At 42.6% G+C, this 21121-nt stretch overlaps 1 protein-coding gene across 1 annotated transcript in view; it reads right to left on the bottom strand.

The window, feature by feature from the left end:
* Window positions 1-17664, bottom strand: part of CIT (citron rho-interacting serine/threonine kinase) — a 171074-nt gene extending 153410 nt beyond the window's left edge. The window contains 3 exon segments of the mRNA XM_030860370.2: window positions 4048-4223; window positions 12315-12456; window positions 17569-17664. Coding sequence (XP_030716230.2) covers window positions 4048-4223; window positions 12315-12456; window positions 17569-17664 — 414 coding nt within the window.
* Window positions 17665-21121: the final 3457 nt, after the last annotated feature.

Below are 21121 nucleotides of genomic sequence, written 5' to 3' on the forward strand. Positions count from 1 at the left end.
GTGTCCATACATTTGTTCTCTACATCTGTGTCTCTATTTCTGCCTTGCTAACCGGTTCATCTGTACCATTTTTCTAGATTCCACATATATGTGCTAATATACGATATTTGTTTTTCTCTTTCTGACTTACTTCACTCTGTATGACAGTCTCTAGGTCCATCCAAGTCTCTACAAATGACCCAATTTTGTTCCTTTTTATGGCTGAGTAATACTCCATTGTATATATGTACCACATATTCTTTATCCATTAGTCTGTCGATGGGCATTTAGGTTGCTTCCATGACCTGGCTATTGTAAACAGTGCTGCAATGAACATTGGGATGCATGTGTCTTTTTGAATTACGGTTTTCTCTGGGTATATGCCCAGAAGTGGGATTGCTGGATCATATGGTAATTCTATTTTTAGTTTTTTAAGGAACCTCCATACTGTTCTCCATGGTGGCTGTATAAATTTACATTCCCACCAACAGTGCAAGAGGGTTCCCTTTTCTCTCATTGGCCAACTTGGGGACAATTTGAGTATAAAAATATATTATGACAGGAATGGATTGTAACTCACTGACAGGAAAATGCAAGTCCATACAGATATAAATAAATTCATGGATTGAAAGTTTTAAGAGAAACAGGTATTTCCATAGTTTGAAAGTATCGCCTTCCAAAATATACGTATGTAATTACAAAGGGGAAAGGAGTTAACTCCACAGTGGAGAAGTGTGGCAGATACCAAAGTGACATCCTCAGGAATGTGACAAACTGAAATTGAGACTCACCTGTTGGGATGCAATGAGAGGAACAGAGCATTCTGTCTATGATAATCCTGCCTGAACCTGAATCTCAGCATGAGCAGCATCAGACAAATCTAAATTTTACAAAATAACTGGCCTACAATCTTCAGAGTCGCCAAGGTCATCAGAGTCCGGGAGAAATGAAGGGACTGTTCCAGCCTGAAAAGACTAGAGGGACAGGACAACTAAATGCCACGTGGGATCCTGAAGTGAATCCTTTTGTTCTAAAAGACCATGGAACAAACTGGTGAACCCTGAGTGGGGCCTGAGGATTAGATGGTGGTAATTTTATCATGGTCGATTTCCTGATTTTGATGGTTGTGTTGTCATTCATGGGAAAACGTCCTTGTTATAGGAAATGTACTCTGAAGTACCTGGAGATAATGGGGCATCGGGTTGGTGAGTGATTTTCAAATGGTTCAGGAAAAGGAAGTTGTTGATACTATATGTGATAGTTTTGTGTGTCAACTTGGCTAGGCTCTAGCACCCAGTCATTCAAGCCAACACTAATCTAGGTGTTGCCGTGAGGCTGTTGTGCAGGCGGTGGTTAATTTAGTAAAGGAGGTTATCCTTGATAATATGGGTGTGCCTCATCCAATCAGCTGAAAGGTCTTAAGAACAAAACTGAGGCTTCCCTGAGAAAGAAGAACTTCTGCCTCAAGACTGCATCACCAGCTTCCGCCCGAAAGCTTCCAGCCTCTTGACCTGCCCTACAGATTTCAGCCTTCCTAGTGCCCACAGTCAGGTAAGTCACACACATATGCGTATGTATGTATAGTCAATGTGTACATGTATAGTCAATGTGTATAGATAGCATGTATCACATATATATACTATAGAACCTTGACTGACACACTATACTTGTGACTTTTCTGTAAATTTGTGACTGTTTCCAAGTAATTTAATTTTAAATACACCTTCTTCCATTTCGTTCTAAGAGTAACATCTGTGAAAGTGCCAGGTTTGGATATGCCAGTTAATACTGAACTATTAAATGTTTTAAAATAGTTCTGTCCGTGTACTGCCCAAAATCATCATGCACACCACCAGTTTAACCTCTAACACATCTGGGAAACACCAACCCAACCCCCGAAATCTACCGTGTGGGATTTGCTGATCCTTCTGTTTTCCTGGCACATAAAAAGTGTTCAGTGAAGGCTGGCTGAACAGAAGGGTCTGCACCTTCACTTGCTTATCACTGACGCCTCATCTGACCCCTGAAGCTTCTATTAAAACAAATGGTCTCTGAGGACCTCTTCCAGTTTTCATGGAGCTCTGGGCGGGGTTGCTGGCTTCTCCTAGGCAACAGGTCTTGTTCACAGGATGCTACCTCTTCTCACCTCCTCTCTGGCACTTCCTTCCCCCAACTCCCTGTGCTGACTTCTCTTCTCACACCCTTCAATTCCAAAGCCTCACCATGGCTCAGGTAAGGAATGGGTGGGTGGGATTAATTAGCTCCCGGATGTGTGCAATTTTTAAATCTCCCAGCCCACGCCTTGCAAGGGGTCATCTCAAGTCATTCACCTGGAGGAACGCACGCCTATGTGAATGTCTCTATCACTTGCCTGCAGTATTGTAGACGCTGAATTTGCTTCCTTTGATATGCACCATTTCCCACCTGAAATATAAGCAGCACAAGCCTACATCTAAGGCCTCTTCCAAGGACCTAGGAACACACCAGACACGACTGGTGCTCAGCAGGTGTGGCCTGATGACAGGTGGTTGTTAGGTGCTCGGTGGGTGAGTGGGCATCTTCCACGCCTCTCTTCCGAATGATTTGCCACGTTCTGTCATTTGTCCTTTCTGTGAAGTTGCCCACATTTCATTCCTGAACGCATGCCACAGCTTTCCTGGATGCTGACAAGCAGCTTCCTGCCCTCCGCTGAGTCTCTGACTGGAGACCACACAAAGTCACTTAGGTACTCAGACCCAGATCCCAGCCACATTCTTCCAAAAACGTACGTGATCCCCAAACGTCTCACAAATTAAACTGTGACTCCGAAAAGCAGTTCTTGGGGAGGGTGAGTTACTATTTAATGGGTAGAGTTTCTAGCTGGGATGATGAAAAGGTTCTGCAGAAGGAGAGCGGTGGTGGTGGCACACTGTGAATGTACTTAATGCCACTGAACTGTACACTTAAAAATGGCTAAAATGGTAAATTTTATGTTGCATGTATTTTATCACAGTAACCAAAAAAGGGTTCTTAAGGTTTCCCACCAATCACCCCCTCCCAACTCCAATATCCTTATTTCTCCCCATCTCCCAGTCTATTCGTTCTAAACCACTTAAACAAAAACAAACACATCTGCGTAGCGTTCTAATCCTCACACCTCCAGAACGGCACACATGCCACACTTCCTCCTGGTACATTCTCGTCACTTCTCTCTGTCCGGAGCCCATGCTCCCTCTCAGCACTGTGAACCTTCCCTAACTGTCTCTGGCTCACCCACACCTCTCCTCATTCTATCGTTCATGAATTTGCTAACTGCTCCCTCTTCTGTGATGCTTTAGCTCCTAAGTGCCTGCTTTACGGATCTGTGCTTTACCTCCACTTTCCAAGGTTGTTCTAAAACCCTGAAATTAACAGCCATGGAGCTTCGATTCCTTCTGCAGGCTTCCCACAGAGCTGGGTCCATTATCAGACACATGATGTGCACCTGAACATGGGTAACTAATAAACTGCTGTCTGAACACCATGGCTGATGGTCACCTCTCTAGAAACGAGGCAAATGAATCAATACTGTCTGGAAGCAGTAGCCTTGTTTAAAAGAGAGAAAAACACCACAACAGGAAAGATAACTTCTCACCTGCTCTCCAACCAGCAACTCCCTAGCCATAGAACAATTTAATTTCTTCAGAGGCCTGTTTTAAAATCAAATACACATGCCCACAACACAAATATATAAGATGTGTACGAAAGCAAAGGCTATCTGACTCACCCCATAACATGCACATCTCTGAATCCCCAAGGGATGGTCATGAAAGATCATCTCCAATTCATTAGTGAAAAGGCCAAGTTATTTCTGAATAATATCCAACTATAAAAGCAACTCAGGGGAGCTTGTCAGTCTTCAAAATTAGTCAATGTCAGTTCAAGAGTGTTCAGACCTTCCTGGCTCTGCCACCATAATTAACTAGAGAGGCAGAGGAAAACTGGCTCCATCCCAGATGCCAATTCAGCAGATCCTCATCTCAGCAGATCCCAGCAATGAACATGCTGGTACAGAAAGGGGGAAAATGCTGTGATGTTAAACGCTCCTACCTGCTCCTGGGCCAACAAAGCCTTCTTCTTCATGACTTTCATGGCATAGATGTCCCCGGTCGCTTTCTCTCTGACCACCTGCACTTCGGCAAAGTTACCGCAACCTACCACACTTCTCCCTTCAAAGTCCTTTGCTGAAGGCTGGAGCTCCTGCAACTCAGCTACGATGTCAGAATCTGCAAAAGACGGAAGAGTGACTCCTGATCCATAACGTGCTTCAAATACGCGCATCTTTATGAAAGCGAAAAGAAAGGAAGAAAGAAGAAAGTGTTGCGATGTCTTCCCTAGCTGTCAGAAGACACTTAGTCACTTTCTCGTCGTCGTGAATAATTATAAAATCAGCATAAAAGTGTTTTCCTATGCTAAGTTAAAATTAAGGGCTCCAGAAATTCCAAAGCACAGTTTCCATGGCAGCTATGATTTGAATCCTGTAGACGTAGAAAATAGGGGAAGGAGAACAGAAATCATGCTTTTCTTCCTCTCTGGAGGCTGCAGGGCAGTGTGTGATCAAAAGTTCTTACCAGTATTTGAATCAGTTTATAATGGGATGTAAGCAATGTGATCCTCTTGTCAGTCGACTTTGGAGTTGACTTCCAGATCATTCCATTCTGACTACACGTGTCCTGCTCAGTTTTATCCCACTAGCCCAAGTGTTATCTCCCTTGGATCGTGTCAGTAAATACCTTCCTGGCCTTAATATGCAGCAGCGCTACCAAAGGGAAAAAAAAAGCCTGAGCCCAAGGAACCAAATAGAGCCCTGACCCTGGTCCTGCAGAGCTGACGTATCACACACCTGGATGGGTTTGCAACTATCTTTTTTCTTGGCATATAGTCTATTCCTTCTCCGAGTGCAATCTCTCAGTTGGTGTCTTCATCTGCCCTGACTGCTTTAACAAAACACCACAGACCCATGGGCAAAGCGACTTAAACAACAGGCATGCATTTCTCAAAGTCCTGGTGGCTGGGAAGGCCAGCAGACTGAGATCCTGGAGAGAAACCGCTTCCTGACTGATGGACGGCCACCTTCTCCCTGTGTCCTCATGTGGCAGAAAGAAAAGGAGCCCTCGTCCCTCTTCTTCCAGGGACACTAATTCCATCATGGGGGACCACCTTTATGAATTCATCTAAACCTAATTATCTCCCAAAGCCTTCACATGTTGGGGGATAGAGCCTTAACATATGAATTTGGGGGACTGGAGGAGGGGGCGGAACAGTGAGAGATTCTCAGTGTTTAAAGTATGGACTAAACGGGTGGCAGATTTGGAATCTAACATATATTTATTTAACAGCACTAAGTTGGGGCATCACTGGATTTGCAACAACTCTAATGGTCTGAAGAATAGAGTGGAACGTAATTATTAGAGAAATGCAAGTCAAAATTACAATAAGGTATCACCTCACACCAGTCACAACTGCCATCATTAAAAAGTCTACAAATAATAACTGTTAGAGAGGGTGTGGACAAAAGGGAACCCTCTTGCACTGTTGGTGGGAATGTAAATTGGTGCAGCCGCTATGGAGAACAGTATGGAGGTTCCTCAGAAAAACTAAAAATAGAGCTACCATGTGATCCAGCAATCCCACTCCTGGGCATATACCCAGACAAAATAATTCGAAAGGATACATGCACCCCTATGTTCATAGCAGCACTATTTACAATAGCCGAGACACGGAAGCAACCTAAATGTCCATCAACAGATGAATGGATAAAGATGTGGTTTATATATATACAATGGAATACTACTCAGCCATAAGAAAGAATGGACTAATAACAACCTGCTGTATAGCACAGGGAACTCTACTCAATACTGTGTAATGGCCTATATGGGAAAAGAATCTAAAAAAAAAATAGTGTATATGTATGTGTGTATATATATATATATATATATATAAAAATATATATATATGTATAACTGATCCACTTTGCTGTGTACCTGAAACTAACAACACTGTAAATCAACTATACTCCAATAAAAAATTTTTTAAAAAGAAGAATGAAATAATACCATTTGCAGCAACACAGATGGACCTAGAGATTATCATATTAAGTGAAGTAAGTCAGAAAAAGAAAGACAGATACCATATGATATCACTTATATGTGGAATCTAAAATATGATACAAATGAACATATCTACAAAACAGAAACAGACTCAAAGACATAGAGAACAGACCTGTGGTTGCCAAGGGGGAGGAGGGGTGGGAGGGATGGATTGGGAGTTTAGGATTAGCAGATGCAAACTATTATACACAGGATGGATAAACAACAAGGTCCTACTGTATAGCCCAGGGAACTATATTCAATACCCTGTGATAAATCATAATAGAAAAGAATATGAAAAAGAATATATGTAAGTATAACTGAATCAGTTTGCTGTACAGCAGAAATTAACAACATTGTAAATCAACTATACGTCAATAAAATATTTTAAAAAAAAGAATAGAGCGGAACAGTTATGACTGACCAAATCCTTCAATCCTGCCTGATATAGGGAAACTGCCTCATAAAGAGGGTTACACTCCTAAGCAAGACAAGAGAAACATGTAATCAAAATTATCCTGGAGAATCCCTCAGAAAGGTGCCATGGTGAAGACCAAGGGACTCTTGAAATCCCACGGGTACCCTGGAGTGATCCTCATTTCTGTGGGTGGGCACCAGATAAAGCTGGGAGCCACACTCTAGAGTTACAATCACTCAGAGAGTTGTTCACACAGCGAAAGGGACAGAATCCAACAAAGGGAAAAGCCACTTCATAACCACAGTCACTTGTCAACATATTAATGAATTAGCCGATGCAATTTTAATTGTTGTTACCCACTCCCTTTCTTTGTTGCGTGGGTGGAGTTGAATTAACTTAGCTCAAAGGCTCATACGATGAACATCACTGCACTAACCACATCTCTTACTTCAACAGTCATCCTAAAAACACCTTCTTTTGGCCCCTTGAGTAATCAGGCAAGAGGGGTGGGTGGATCTGCATGAATTCATCGTGACCGTTGGAAAACAAAAAAATAAAGAAAGAGCACTTTCAGGGAGAATTCCATGCAGAAGCAAAACTGAAAGCTGCACGATATTTTCCTTTTGCCCTGACATCACTGTGCCAAGCCCAGCCTTTCTGCCCTGCCCTCTTCCAAGTTTCTTTCAGATCTAGTACTTGAGTTTTGAATTATTAATTCCCCAAATATGCTGGCTTGAACCTGATTTCATCACTGCTCGCACACAAGGCCAGGCTCTCCTGATTCTGTTAGGCCTTGGGTCCCTGTGTTGCTTACAGCATTGTCCAACTTAATAACTCTGGGTCTGTCACTGGCAACCACCAGGCATCTCAATCACCCAGGGAGACAAAACCGCTTGCAGGCAACACCATCGCGATGCTCTCAGAATTCTGAGAAACCATTCCACATCACAATGCTGTTATCCAAAGGCTTTTGGATTTTTTTTTCCCAGTTTAAAAAATCTTGTTACAAGTTGGACTTAAATTATATATCAATTACAGATTGCTCACTGGACAATGAAAGAACATATCAGAAGTCAGTTTTCACCAGTGGACTTTCGCCTGCATTGGTTTCCATCTACATGTCCAGAAGGTCATCTCTGCTTTCGTCACTCTCCACTGTCAGCTGCTGGGTCCCCCACTTCTTAACCTCAGAACCACAGGAAGCTGTGTCCATCATGGGGTTCATTTTGCACACGACAGATTTCATTGTGGTCCGCCCTCCAAATGTGTAAGCTGACCAAAGACACCAAGTGGCTTACTGGTTTTGGTGCCGAGGGTAGGCGCCATTGCCCAAACTTCCTCTGGGGCTTCCTGGCCTCGGCCGTGTCCTGCCAACTCCCTCCCCTGTCCGACAGGGTCAGGCTTGTGGATTATTAAGGTGAACAGGTGAGATGCTAAACTCATGTCTATGACTGTGGAAAAATAACCCTTCACAACTTCTCTCCCTACCAGCAACTTCTGTGACTTCAAAACCACAGCGACCCTTCATCCCTGCCCACTCTGAGCCCAGTGCAGACTGAACATTGAGGGGAGGTAAAGACCCAAAGCATGGAATGAAAATGCAGTCAAAGAAGGTCCTTGTCAGATATATATTTGGACCCAGGAGGCAAAAGCCACCACAGATGAGTGCACTGCTTCCTTTTTTGAAACTCAGTATTGCAACACTTCAATCTCTAGGAATTCATCCTTCACAGAAATGCTCCAAAGACATACATATCAAGATACTTATGATAAGCGCTGTTTGTTACAGGAAAAAAATCAGAAACAACCTAGAGGTCCGTTAGTAGGAAAGGGGAAACAGCCTAAGAGTCCACCCACATAAAAGAATATTAGGCACATGTTTAAAAGAATTCAGTAGCTCGACCTCCACTAGAGTCTATGTTCTTCAAGAACAAGGATTTTTTCTGTTTTGATCACTACTGTAAACCCAGTACCCAAAACAGAAGCTGACACATAGCGAGTGCTCCGTAAATACCTGTCGAGTAAATATTTTGCTAGGTGAGCAAACCTAGTGGCAAAAGCATTATAAACATATGAGCCATCTTGCATAAAATTAAAACACAGTAATGTTAGAACGTGCAATGGAAAAGGGTTCATTGCTCAAGCTAGTGGATTGGTATGTGGGGGCTCACGACACTCGGCTCTTCACCTTTAGGTATGTTTGAACATTTCATGATAAATATTTTATAAGGACAAAAGAAAAACTGCAGTACTACACACCAAATCGTTAACAGTGGTTATCTTAGGAAAGAGTTTGAGGGATTTTCTCCCACTCTGACCTTTTATATTTAACTTTGTATTTTTAAAATATTTTTATTGAAATATAGTTAATTCACAATGTTGTGTTAGTTTCAGGTGTACAGCAAAGTGACTAGCTATGCACATATAAATATTTTTTAGATTCTTTTCCATTATATGTTATTACAAGATATTGAATATAGTTCCCTGTGCTATACAGTAGGTCCTTGTTAGTTACCTATTTTATATATAGCAGTGTTATAGTATATGTTAATCTCAAACTCCTAATTTATCCCTCCCCTCTCCTTTGGTAACCACAGATTTGTTTTCTATGTCTGTAAGTCTATTTCTGCTTTGTAAATAAGTTCATTTGTATCATTTTTTTTAGATTCCACATATATGTGATATCATGATATTTGTCTTTCTCTGTCATACTTCACTTAGTATGATAATCTCTAGGTCCATCCACGTTGCTGCAAATAATTACTTTGTATCATGTTTGCAATGTGGGGGGGCTTCTTAAAGTTACATTTTGCCCAAAGTACTAAGGTTGTGAACATATGCTTGCCTGCAGCGAACCTAGTTAAGAGGGTAGAATTTCAGCTACTGTCAGATCACCAAGAACAGCCCAACTTTAACCATTATCAACACTTTGTCTGCATAATATCACGCTTGTTTATTTTTTACACAAAATATGTGATATACTACATAAGATTTTGCTACTTATTCTGTTCATCAGCAACAGTCAGTCAACCAATATTTATTAAAACCTTCTGTGAACCAGACACTGTTTTAGGCACTGGGGCTAGAATAACAATTAAGAAACAAAAAGCCCTTCCCTGGTTCCCAGATGCCAGCTCCCTGCCCTCTCTTGGCCCAAGCTAGGGGCACTGCTTCAGGGCTGTATTATTCTGTCTCACTTCCTCCAACAGTCCCTGAAGAAAATCTCCATCTCTATGGCAAGACTCGAGAAACGTATGCAGTAAGAGCTGTTGGACCCTTCTTCCCATGGAGAAATGAAGCTTACATTCCAAAACAGAAAATCAAAGGGGGGAAAAGAGCATACTAATGCAATCACCCCTTTCCAGTCATAGTCTCTCAACCATACTCTCCAGGAAGCCTCTTTAAAAATATGAAACAGCTCCCTGGAAGAGGATTCTATTAGAAAAATCTATGTTTCACTAAGTCTAGTCCCCTGATTACTGAATGAGTCTAGAAGATCCACTGCTTTAAAGGAACCGGAGGGCAATCTCAAGACTAAAGAAGGTGCATGTTGATAGCTCAGTAAATTAGTCTGTCACATAATTCCTTCCCCTCCCACTCCCTATTTGAGAATTTAAATATTCCACAAAATAAGGTGGGAGCTTATTCAAACAAACACAGAATCATGAACAAATACGCCAAGTACATTTTCAAGTTAAAGGTACACAATATATTAAACGTTGAGGTTTATGGTTATCATTATTGGGTAACATTTATTGATTGTTTCTACGTGCCAGGCAACATGATAAGCCTGGACTGTGCACTAACTCATTCAATCCCTATTGATGAGATAATGCGTTTTCCCCTTTTTTGCAGATGAGGGCACTGAGAACAGACAGGGTACCAATGGTCACTTAGTAATACATTGGTTTAATCCACTCAAAACTTCCAGGTCCTTTGGGCAATGTATATCCCCCTTTCCATGAGGTCCTGGTTATCACAGTGCCCTGGACCCCTGGGCACCTAAATGAGGCCAATCACAGTACTTCATACCCTGGCCCAGTGACTGGTCAAGGGGTGGGCAAGTGACCCAAAGCAGAGCCAATGAGAATCTTCCCTGGGATTGCATGAACATAGACAGTGGAAGATACACGTAGTTCCCCGGCACATGGAATCTGTGGGGCCCTATGCCTCACTGCAAACAGTGGAATGCAGCCAAAGAGATTCTACGTCCCTTCCAGGCCTGAGCCCAAAAAAGGCCTGGCAGCTCCCGCTTTTGTGCTTTTGGAAACCCTGAGTTGGCATGGAGGAGGTCTAGACATCTCTGCTAGAGCACAGACCAGGGGTCAGCAGCTTTTCCTTAAAGGGCCAGACAGTAAATATTTTAGGCTTTGTAGGCCATATGGTCACGTCTACTCAAATGCCTTGTGATGTGACAGCAGCCCTAGGGAACAGGCGTGGCTGTATTCCAGCAGAACTTTGTTTACAAAGCAGGCATCCCAGGCTGTAGTTGGCCAACCCTTCATGGAGAGACCACACAGAAGAGCCGTATGGAGAGGAAGAGGCCCTGAGATTTCATGGCGAGAGAGAAAGGCCCGCTAGTCCCAGAGTTCTGGGTGGTGGGGGGCTGCCCCGTGCATTGTAGGATGTTTAGCAGCATCTCCGGGCTCCACTCATTAGCTGCCATGAGCCCCCTCCCTGCCAGCTGTGACAACCAAAACTGTCTTCAGATACTGCCAAATGTCCCTGGGAGGCAAAATCACCACTGGTCGAAAAACACTGGGGTCACGTGAAAAAATACGAAACTGGGGAACCAGCAGTCAACTTCCCCACCACGTGGAAGTCAAGGAGAGTCGAGAACAGGGTGCATTCGTGGACTTCCCTGGTGGTCCAGTGGCTAAGACTCCACGCTCCCAAATGTAGGGGGCCCGAGTTCGATCCCTGGTCAGGGAACTATATCCCACATGCTGCAACTAAGACCCAGTGCAGCCAAATAAATAAATAAATACTTTAAAATAAATAAATAAAACACAACAACAAGGTGCGGGCAGGGCCGATTCATGACTTTCACAGTCCCTAGGCACTTTTGCCTTCGTCAGTCCCTTGCTCCATAAAAAATATATTTTATATAAATATATATATTTTTTATGACTGCATTGGTATAAAGATGAATATAATCCAGAATCATTAAACATTATTAGCATACCCATATTTTCTTATGATTTTAAAATAAGTTAAACTAATTACAATAAATTCAATTTATTAAAATTAAATACTGTGGGCACTAAGCACTGTGCTTATAATGCTTAATGAATAATCAGCTTTGAGTGAGTGTAAAGATGGAGCCAGAGGATGTTATTTAAGTCCTTGGAACCAGCCATGCCTAAAAGTTGACCCATTCCTGGACTATCAGCTTCATGAGCCAAAAAAAATTCATTTTTTGGGATAAACAACAAAGTTCGACTGCATAGCACAGGGAACTATATTCAATATTCTGTGATAAACCATAATGAAAAATATATATAACTGAATCACTTTGCTGTACAGCAGAAATCAACACAATGTTGTACATCAACTATACTTCAATAAAATAAAAAAAATTTTTTTCATTCACTTTTTGGCCTAAGCTAGTTTGAGTTGAGTTTCTGTCACCTGCAACCAAGACTTATCCGGTCTCCCAGAGACAGAAGGTGGAAGCTGACCTTGAAGGTGAGTCCATCTAAAGCAGACTTCCCACCCACTCCCACTGACCACAAATGCATCCCACCCCTGGCATCCTTCTAGTTCTCTCTAAGCAGGACAGTTTTCAAGAAAAAGTTGCCCACACTTACACTTCTGGACAAAGTTGCTCACGTGCTTAATCTTCATCAGAGCAGGCTGACTGCATTCTTTAAAGAGAACAAAGAGGGCATCTAATATCCCTTCTCGGGAAAGAGGAGACATCTGCTGTTGAGTCATGAAGGGTGGTTTCCCCTAAAAACAGCAAACAGCAGATGGAGACACTGTCAATAATGAAAAGCTTTGATCAATAACATGCACGCAGAGTAAATTGCAAGCTACCAACTCGACTAACTGCTCACGACACACGCTAACAACATAATTCGGTGGCCTCGTTCTTTAAAGCAACATCCATTGACAGTCATTAAGTTATCACTTGGACATTCCATCACCGTGGGCTTCTTCCTCCAGCACCTCGGGAGAAAAACTTCACCAGCGTGCCAAGAGTAAGAAAAGGTCCTTCTTTCTTAATGGTCTGAGGATCGTGGGGACATTTACTCTGAACCCTGCTGGTCCTGTCACATCTCCATGTCTCTGCACTAGGACACAATGATTGCCTCTTCCTCCCTGTGTTCCCAGAGGTTTGCTGACATAACTTCGGTTTAATTCACTTGAACAATCTAGGGTTGTGTAAATGGAGTGACTGCACTAAAGCTGAATTTATTCACGATCTCGAGCAACAGCTGCAAACTGGCAAACTGCATCTAGCCCACAGACATGTTTTGTTTGGCCTGTGGTATTTAAAATAATTTGAGTTATCTGCCAATATTGAAAAATCAGGAGATTTCACACCAAAAAAAAAAAGGGGGGGTGGGGAGGATTTCCGGCTTCTTGTGAGACCCTGGCAGATCTGGCAACAATGCCCCACCTTCCTGCCTGGGGATGCTGAGCTGCAGCTGAGGAGCGCTGCCCCTCTGGGTAGCGGATGTGGTCTGCATTTCACTGCAGACCTGACTCGCAGCTCTGCCATCTGGCTCACTTGACTCCTTTACACTGCCTGGCCCCCAAAGACATGAGTTTGCACCCCTGGTCTAGAGCAATGAAACCCATGTGCCAAGCTGTGGACTGTGTGCAGGTCTCTCTGCAAAGCCGGCCACCAACAGTTCCTCTAACTCTGAAGGCACTTGCCACTGCACCCACCAAGAGTCGGAATCTATTTCCTCTCCCCGTGAATCTGTGCCATCGCCATGACTCACGTCAACCAACAGAACATGACATAAGGGATCATGTGCCAGTTCAAGGTGGAGCCCTTAAGAAGTCTGGCAGCTTCTACTTTTGCTTTTTGGGGGAAGCCATCCACCAAGTCAAGAAGCTTGGGCTAGACCAGGGGTCAGCCAAATCTGGCCCACTGCGTGTTTCTATAAATAAAGCTTTATTGGAACACGGCCATACCTATTAATTTACACATCATCTATGGCTGCTTCTGTGCTACAATGACAGAGTTGACTAGTTGCAGCAGAGACCGTAAGGCCCATGACATCTAAAATACTTATTATCCACAGAAAAAAATTACAAGCCCCAGGTTAGACTCACTGAATAATGAAAGACCTTTGGAAAAGAGAGGTCAGTAGAACCCTGAGGCTCCCCAGCCAGCAGTTGGCACCCAAATGTTCCAGTCCCAGCCAAGCTCCCAACTCAATACAGCCCCATGAGTGACCCCAGCAGAAGAACCACCTAGTTGAATGCAGTCAACCCACAGAATCATAAGACAAAATAAATCACTGTTGTTTTAAACTTTGTGAGTGGTTTGTTACACAGCACTGGGTAACAGAAACAGATTGGCTACATCTGAATCACTTGGAGAACTGGAGCACTTAAAAAACAAAAAAAAAAACAGATTCTCAGGTTCCACCCCAACCTACTGAATTCCAATTTCCCAGTTTGTAGCTTAGAATATGTTTAGTAACAAGTCCTCCCTAGAGAGTCAGACCTCAGCCAGGTTTGTGAAGCACTGGGTCACAAAAGGTCACCCTTCTGTCACTTTAGAGTTCTGCCACTAACTGGGAAACTAAGATTCTTTGTTTCTTCTGTTCCTTAATGAGTTTAAGCAGCTGTTCCCAAATACAGTACTGAGTCTTAACAAAGTTTTCAAGTCTGCCATGAAATAAGAAAAGATGAACACCACATGATGACTCTTTTCTAAAGCTACATGTATTCAAATTGTAAAATGGTCCTTTATTCTGCAACGATGTCCTTCCTCTCGTGGTATTTCTTAAAATGTCCTTTCTTTATGAAATAAAGAAGATAATACGATTTTCTTTTTTCTGTGTGTTTTTTACATTCCTTACTTGGCAAATTAGAAAGTTGGCAAACCTAGGTCAGCCCAGCAAATTTGTAAAATTTTGCTGGCTCGAAAATTTTAAAGTCTGCCAACCACTGACCTAGAGCTTGTGGGGAAGTTCTGTTAAGTAGAAACTGAGACCCTGTCTAAAGTACTTACCTAAATGGAAAACAAAACCGCTACTCTCTATCCAAACCTAATTAAAAGGGTGCTGGGATAGGGATGGAGTAGGATAATTAAATAGTTTAGAAATCCCACTAGGGGATTAAGGACAGAGAGGGAATTTTAAGGGAGTCTGGGAGACTGTTATAAGCTAATGACCACTCAAGAAAAGAATCCAATAACCTAGCAACAACCTATACTACCTTGAAGGAAGACCAGGTGCATCCAAGTACCAAGTACGCTAAAGCCACAAGTCCTGACAGCTAAAACACGAGACAATAGATATGGGCTCTGAATCTTTTTACACGAAGTCAGGAAGTTAATGGTCCTTGAAGAGGAGCATTTCTGCATGTAGCCAAGACAGAAATATAGGTAAAAGGAGAAAGAAACTAGGTGAAAGGGGACATTATATTGAAACCTGAGATGAATTACCATATTTTAGTATATGTTACCACTCTCCTGCTAATATACATGATTTAAGTAGCACCATGACAGTCCCGGTTAGACCATATAGGGTCAAAGGAAGAACTAATGATATAAGCCTTGATGTCTGCCCAAAAATGAGAAAAAAGGTGGTCTTCTCCCCTCCCCATGTTTTCTCTTGACTATAAAAACGTAGCCCCTCTTTGCTCTCGGGGCTGCATTCCCTTGTTGGCTGTTTGTATCTCTCACAAGCATCCTATGCTAAGAAACTCACTCTTTGCCTTTTCTGTGCTGAGACAAGAGAACCTGAGCTTCAGTAAGTCCTGACACCAGGTGAGTGGTTTCAATTAAAGGACAGTGGGTTCAAGTCCCCTCCTAAGTCAGGGATCGTGGGTTCAAGTCCAATCTGAGTTTTGGCTGTGTTCAAGTCCCATCCAAGAAGGAATGCAGTTTCAGCTGGAAGGGGGAAAAACAGTATCCTTACCTGTTTATATTAAGGCGAATGTTAGGGTTACGCTACACTTGCAAATAACAGCTTTCCTGGGGGCGGGGTGGAACTCATTAGTTTAAAAAAAAAGATGAATTAGGGGTTTATCCACAATCCTTGCTGTTAAAATGACATTTAAGTACAAGACACACTTAATAAACTCTGACATACTCTGGCGGTATTGCCCAGCAGTTACATACCCACAGAACAAAAACTGGGCATGGCTTTGCCATTTACAAGCTGTGTGATTCTGGGCAAGTCTTTGTCTCCCTCCACATCTGCATATGATAAGGCCTTAATAAATTCTGTCATAAGTTGAAAGTTTGGGAGTAAAACGATAAAGGGGCTAAAAAGTGGTAGCACTCAGTCAGCTGAGGTTAAAAATAGACTATTCATTAGTGAAAAATGGCTCATGACTTAAATGGTGATGGGGATGGTCCCACCTACACTTTCAATCTGTCCCCATTCTGATCTGTTTGAACATTCCCCAATACCAATATCTTGGGAAAAATGTCCTCAAGATCGTATTAGTGTTGAAACTAATATAACATTGTATAATACTACTACATTTAAACCAGTATAGTTGGTTTAAATGTAATAGTATTACTATTAAATACTATTAAATTTAATAGTATTACTATTAACTTACTATTAAATAGTATTACTATTTATCATCCTATAGGTATCACACAAAAATGCCTTCTTAAATATAACTACTGCTATGTGAACATAAATTTATTATTACTGGGCTTCCCTGGTGGTGCAGTGGTTAAGAATCCACCTACCAATGCAGGGGACACGGATTCAAGCCCTGGTCCAGGAAGATCCCACATGCCGTGGAGCAGCTAAGCCCGTGCACCACAACTACTGAGCCTGAGCTCTAGAGCCCTTGAGCCACAACTACTAAGCCCGCGCACCTAGAGCCTGTGCTACGCAATAAGACAAGCCAATGCAGTGAGAAGTCCGCACACCGCAACGAAGAGTAGCCCCCGCTCTACACAACTAGAGAAAAGCCCACGCGCAGCAATGAAAACCCAACACAGCCAAAAATTAAATAAATTAAATTTTTTAAAAAAGCCTATGAGAGCATGTATTAATTGGAAAGAAAAAGATCAGGAAAGACTGCTAAAAAAATTTATTATTACTGTCACTAATACTATTTCTACACTTATTATTAATAATAGTTACCATTTATAAAGGGCTTACCAAGAGCTGGGCAAGAAACTAAGTACTTTACATGGATTATCTCATTTAATCCTCACAACTCTGTAAATTAGGTGTTATAACCTCTATTATAAAGAACGGAAAATGGATTCAGAGAAGGCAACTGACTCGCCCAAGGTAACACAGCTAACAAGTACTGGGACCAGGGTTCAAACCTAAATCTTCACCACTATCTGTATTGTCCCTTTGACTTATGAATACATAAGTCAAACAAGGATTTCTACTTCAACGGTGTTCCACCTACATCAGAAACAAAAGAATTAGAAGTCTACGTGGAAAAAAATCTGACAACATTAGTTTTAATCCTTTGCGGTGATGGAAATGTTCTGTATCTTGAGAGGAAAGGGGGTTTCACAGGTGCGGTATTTATCAAAACTTTTTTTTTTAATCTAAACCATAAACATCCCTTGAATGAAAAAGATTTCTATATTTCTATAGGATTACAAGTATAGAAATTTCGGTCAAAAGAGTGTCTTTGTTCAATTACTTTTCTTTAATAAAAGGACAAACTTTAGTACTGAAGTCATAAAAAAAGGTCTTCCTTCCAGGGCAAGTTCAGCCACCCACTCCTGTCTGAACAATGGCTCCTTTCCGAAACTATCAGCGCATATGAAACACCAAAGGGGATTTTCTCCTGGATTAGCCTCAGTCCTATAACAGAAGCAAAGGTAACAAATAGGTTCCAGGGAAACACACAGCGGTGAGCAAAGTTGGCAAGCCAGTCTCTTACCTGGAAGAAAAGATTCAACCTGGAGGCCCGGCTGGCAATGGATTCTGCAGCACCAGCGTCCGGAAGATTCCGTGCTCCATACTTGAACTTCAACATCTCCCCACTGGTGGCGAAGGGAGATAGGTTAAATGTGTTCTGCAGATTTGAGCAGGAAGGGCTGGAGAGATCCCGAGCTCCCTCAGGATATCAGGAAAGGGAGGTGAAAATCAGCCCCCACTGGGTCTTGGGATGCTCAGTCTGGCGACGGAGATTAAAAATCAGATTTTTATTCAGTGTAACAGGAGTAACACTTATCTGACCTACTCTCTTAGAAGTCTGTTTATCTGCCCTCCTTAGAATGTAAGCTCCACCAGGGCAGGGACTTTTATCTTCATACAGTGGGGAAACATATAGCCCGGCACATAAATACTAATAGCTACTGAATAAATCACTGAAAATAAGCAAATTACACAATACAGGTATGTTGAAAGGTTTCAAATGCCATGGGGTTCAAAAAAGAAAAGTAAAAGAGCAAGATGGGGGAATTGGGGCATGGCAGTGTGTGTGTAACAGTGGCGTCAGAGTAACGTCGCTGAGAAGGTGACATCTGAACCAAAACCTGAAGGGCGTTAAAGCAGCAAGCCTTGCTGATAACTGGGGAAGGAAAAGTATCCCGGGCAGAGGGCACAGCCAGAGTTAAGGTTCTGAGGCAGGACCTAGGCTTCTCTAACAATGGGCTGGAACAGGGTGAAAGAGGCAGGAAGTAAGAGTGATGGATGGGTACGAAGAATATGAAGACACTAAAGCAAATTAAGGTCACACAGATTCTAAGGCGCTACTAGCCCCCACTAGTAATGCTGACAGGAGGCAGGACAGAATACACACAGGACCCCACCAAGCTTGAGAAAGGAACAATTCCTCTGGCCCCAGCATCGCCTGGCCGACCCCTCGGCTCTGGTGGAAGTGGGCCAGTGCACCGCCAGCCTAGGAAGACCCTCCCGACCCCCGGAAGCCCTACGGGCGGAACCGCCGCCCTCCCGGCTCCGAGAGGCAAAGCCGGGATTGGTGTGGGTGGAGGAGGCCCTTCCCCAGGTCTTGCAGAATGGGGTGGAGGGGAAATTGGGCGTAGGGGAACCAGACTCACGCTCAGCCGACCCCGCCAGTCAGCGCTCCGCTCCGCCCCGGGCGTCCCGCCGCAGCATTTGAACCCGGGGAACGGCGCGGGCGGGGCCTGATATGTCTGGACCAATCAGCGTTCCCGCTTCTATGATGGACAGTTGTATCTCAACAAGGCCCTGCCCAAGTCCTTAAAGGGACAGAGGAAGTGAAAGAGATAGCCAATCAACTTGTTTCTTCCTTTGACTCATGGCCAATGGGAAACGGGGAGGGAAAACCCGGCAGGGCAGGTCTTGGAAGTTTGAAATTGGCGGTTAAGCAGAAGGATGCAATTTTGACTGCGCGTCTATTCGTGTCTGGGATCTCTGGGGATCTCTGGGATCCCGGGGCCGTGTTCCCTGCTCGCTCTCAGGCCACCTGCGAGGAGGAAGACAGCTAGGCCGCTCTGCCTGGTAGTCTTGTTCCTCAATCCTGCCTAAGGTCGAAGTACTTGTTACTTTGGTAAACCAGCTGGTTCTCTGCTATAGGGTACAGCTGAGGCAGCAAGTGTTTTGAGTTTGAAATTCCATCTGCCTCGATGACTGATTGTCCTGCAACAAATAGGTGAAGGTATTGAGACTGTCTGATAAGACATTTTAAAATAAAGACAAGAACTTTGTCAATTCACTAAAGAGGAAATCCAAAAGGCCAACAAACATACGAAAGTATACTCAACGTCATTCTTAATCAGGAAATGAGAAAACTAAAACCACAATGAGATACAATAACATGCACCCAGATTGGGGCGGGGGATGGGGGAGGAGGTCTGACAGTGTTTGCAAAGATATGGAGCTACAGGCATTCATACATAGCTGATGGGAGTATAAATCAGTACAGTCTCTTTGAAAAAGAGCTTGCCACTATTTGCTAAAGTTGATGATATGTACATTCTATGACTCACTCCTGGGTATATACCTTAGAGAAACTCCTAATTGTGTACACCAGAAGATATGTACAAGAATGTACAAATAGTACCGTACAACATCATGGCAAAAAACAAAGAAAAACTGGAAGCGACCCAAATATCCATCAGCAATAGAAAGGATAATTTTTTATATTGCAGTGTTTTCATACAGCAATGAAAAGGAACAAACTGCAGCTGAACACAATGACATAATGACTTTCAAAACAACACTGAGTGAAGGAAGCAAAACAATAAAGTATGTCTTTTTATTGGAGTAGAGTTGATTTACAATGTGTGTTAGTTTCAGGTGTAAAGCAAAGTGATTCAGATACACATATATGTGTGTATACATATATATACACACACATATATATATATTCTTTTTCAGATTCTTTTCCCGTATAGGTTATTAAGGTACGTTTTCATTCATATAAATTTCAAAAGCGGGAAAACAAAATAAAATATTTAGAGAAGGATGTACATACAGGTGATAAAACCATAAAGAAAGCAAAAGTCCAGAGAGTGGTTACCTAGGGTTAGGATGGTGACCTTTCATGAGTCATGTTGCTACTATGATCTAGTTCTCAGCCTAGCTAGTAATAATATGGATTTTTGTTTCACAATTTGTAAATTGTGTGTATAGATGTTCTATTTATGTATATTTCTAAAATTTGAAAGGGAGGCAGTCCTTTCTGTACATTTCCAATCCCTACACTAGATAGAACTGGAAACGTGTTATCACATGTAGGCACACACACGCATGCACACATCAGTATAAAACCAAAGCTACAGACTTGCTTAATACACTTTTTTTCCCCCCAAACATAATCCTGGGATAATAATGATAGCTACTATTTATCAAACCCCTCTCCCCCTTTTTTTAATCAAGCACATCTCATTTAATCTTTACTATAACCCTGAGAGGGAGGAACTATAATCCACATTTTACAGATGGGGAAACTGAGGCTGAGAGATATGGAGTGACTAATCTTCAGTTGTTCAGGTCTAGGTGGTGAAGCTGGATTTGGAACTTCTGGACTGTCTGACTCCAAATCCTTTCCTCTATACAAAACCTGCTTCTCAGCAGATGTTAGAAATTCTCCCAGCCTCTGCTTTTGTCATGTTGCAAGGGCTGACCCAGTCCAGAAAAATATATGAAAATAACAAATACTTCTAATGACATGAGAGGGTTAACCAAAGTTTGGGGATGGCAAGGTGAAGAGAGAGGCAAAGTGGGTCACAGACGCTGTTCACTTGATATAAAAAATCTCAGAAAGGTGAGAATGTGGATCTAGTCAATGCCTCTGCTGATTTTTCTAATCCAGCCAAACCTGTTAGTTTCCAGGTGTTAGAAATAGAAGTCTTTACCAGAATCTTGGGACTTGTTCATCCTAAATTAGAATACAATGTTAACAGCACCATTTTGCATTTCCCTGAATCCTGCCTACTAATTTCCTATGAGAACAATCGCTGGCCTCTGCAAATCCTTTGTGAAACAGAACAAGGGAAAAACAA

Source organism: Globicephala melas, chromosome 13 (genome assembly GCF_963455315.2).
Source record: "Globicephala melas chromosome 13, mGloMel1.2, whole genome shotgun sequence".
In the NCBI taxonomy this organism is placed as follows: domain Eukaryota; kingdom Metazoa; phylum Chordata; class Mammalia; order Artiodactyla; family Delphinidae; genus Globicephala; species Globicephala melas.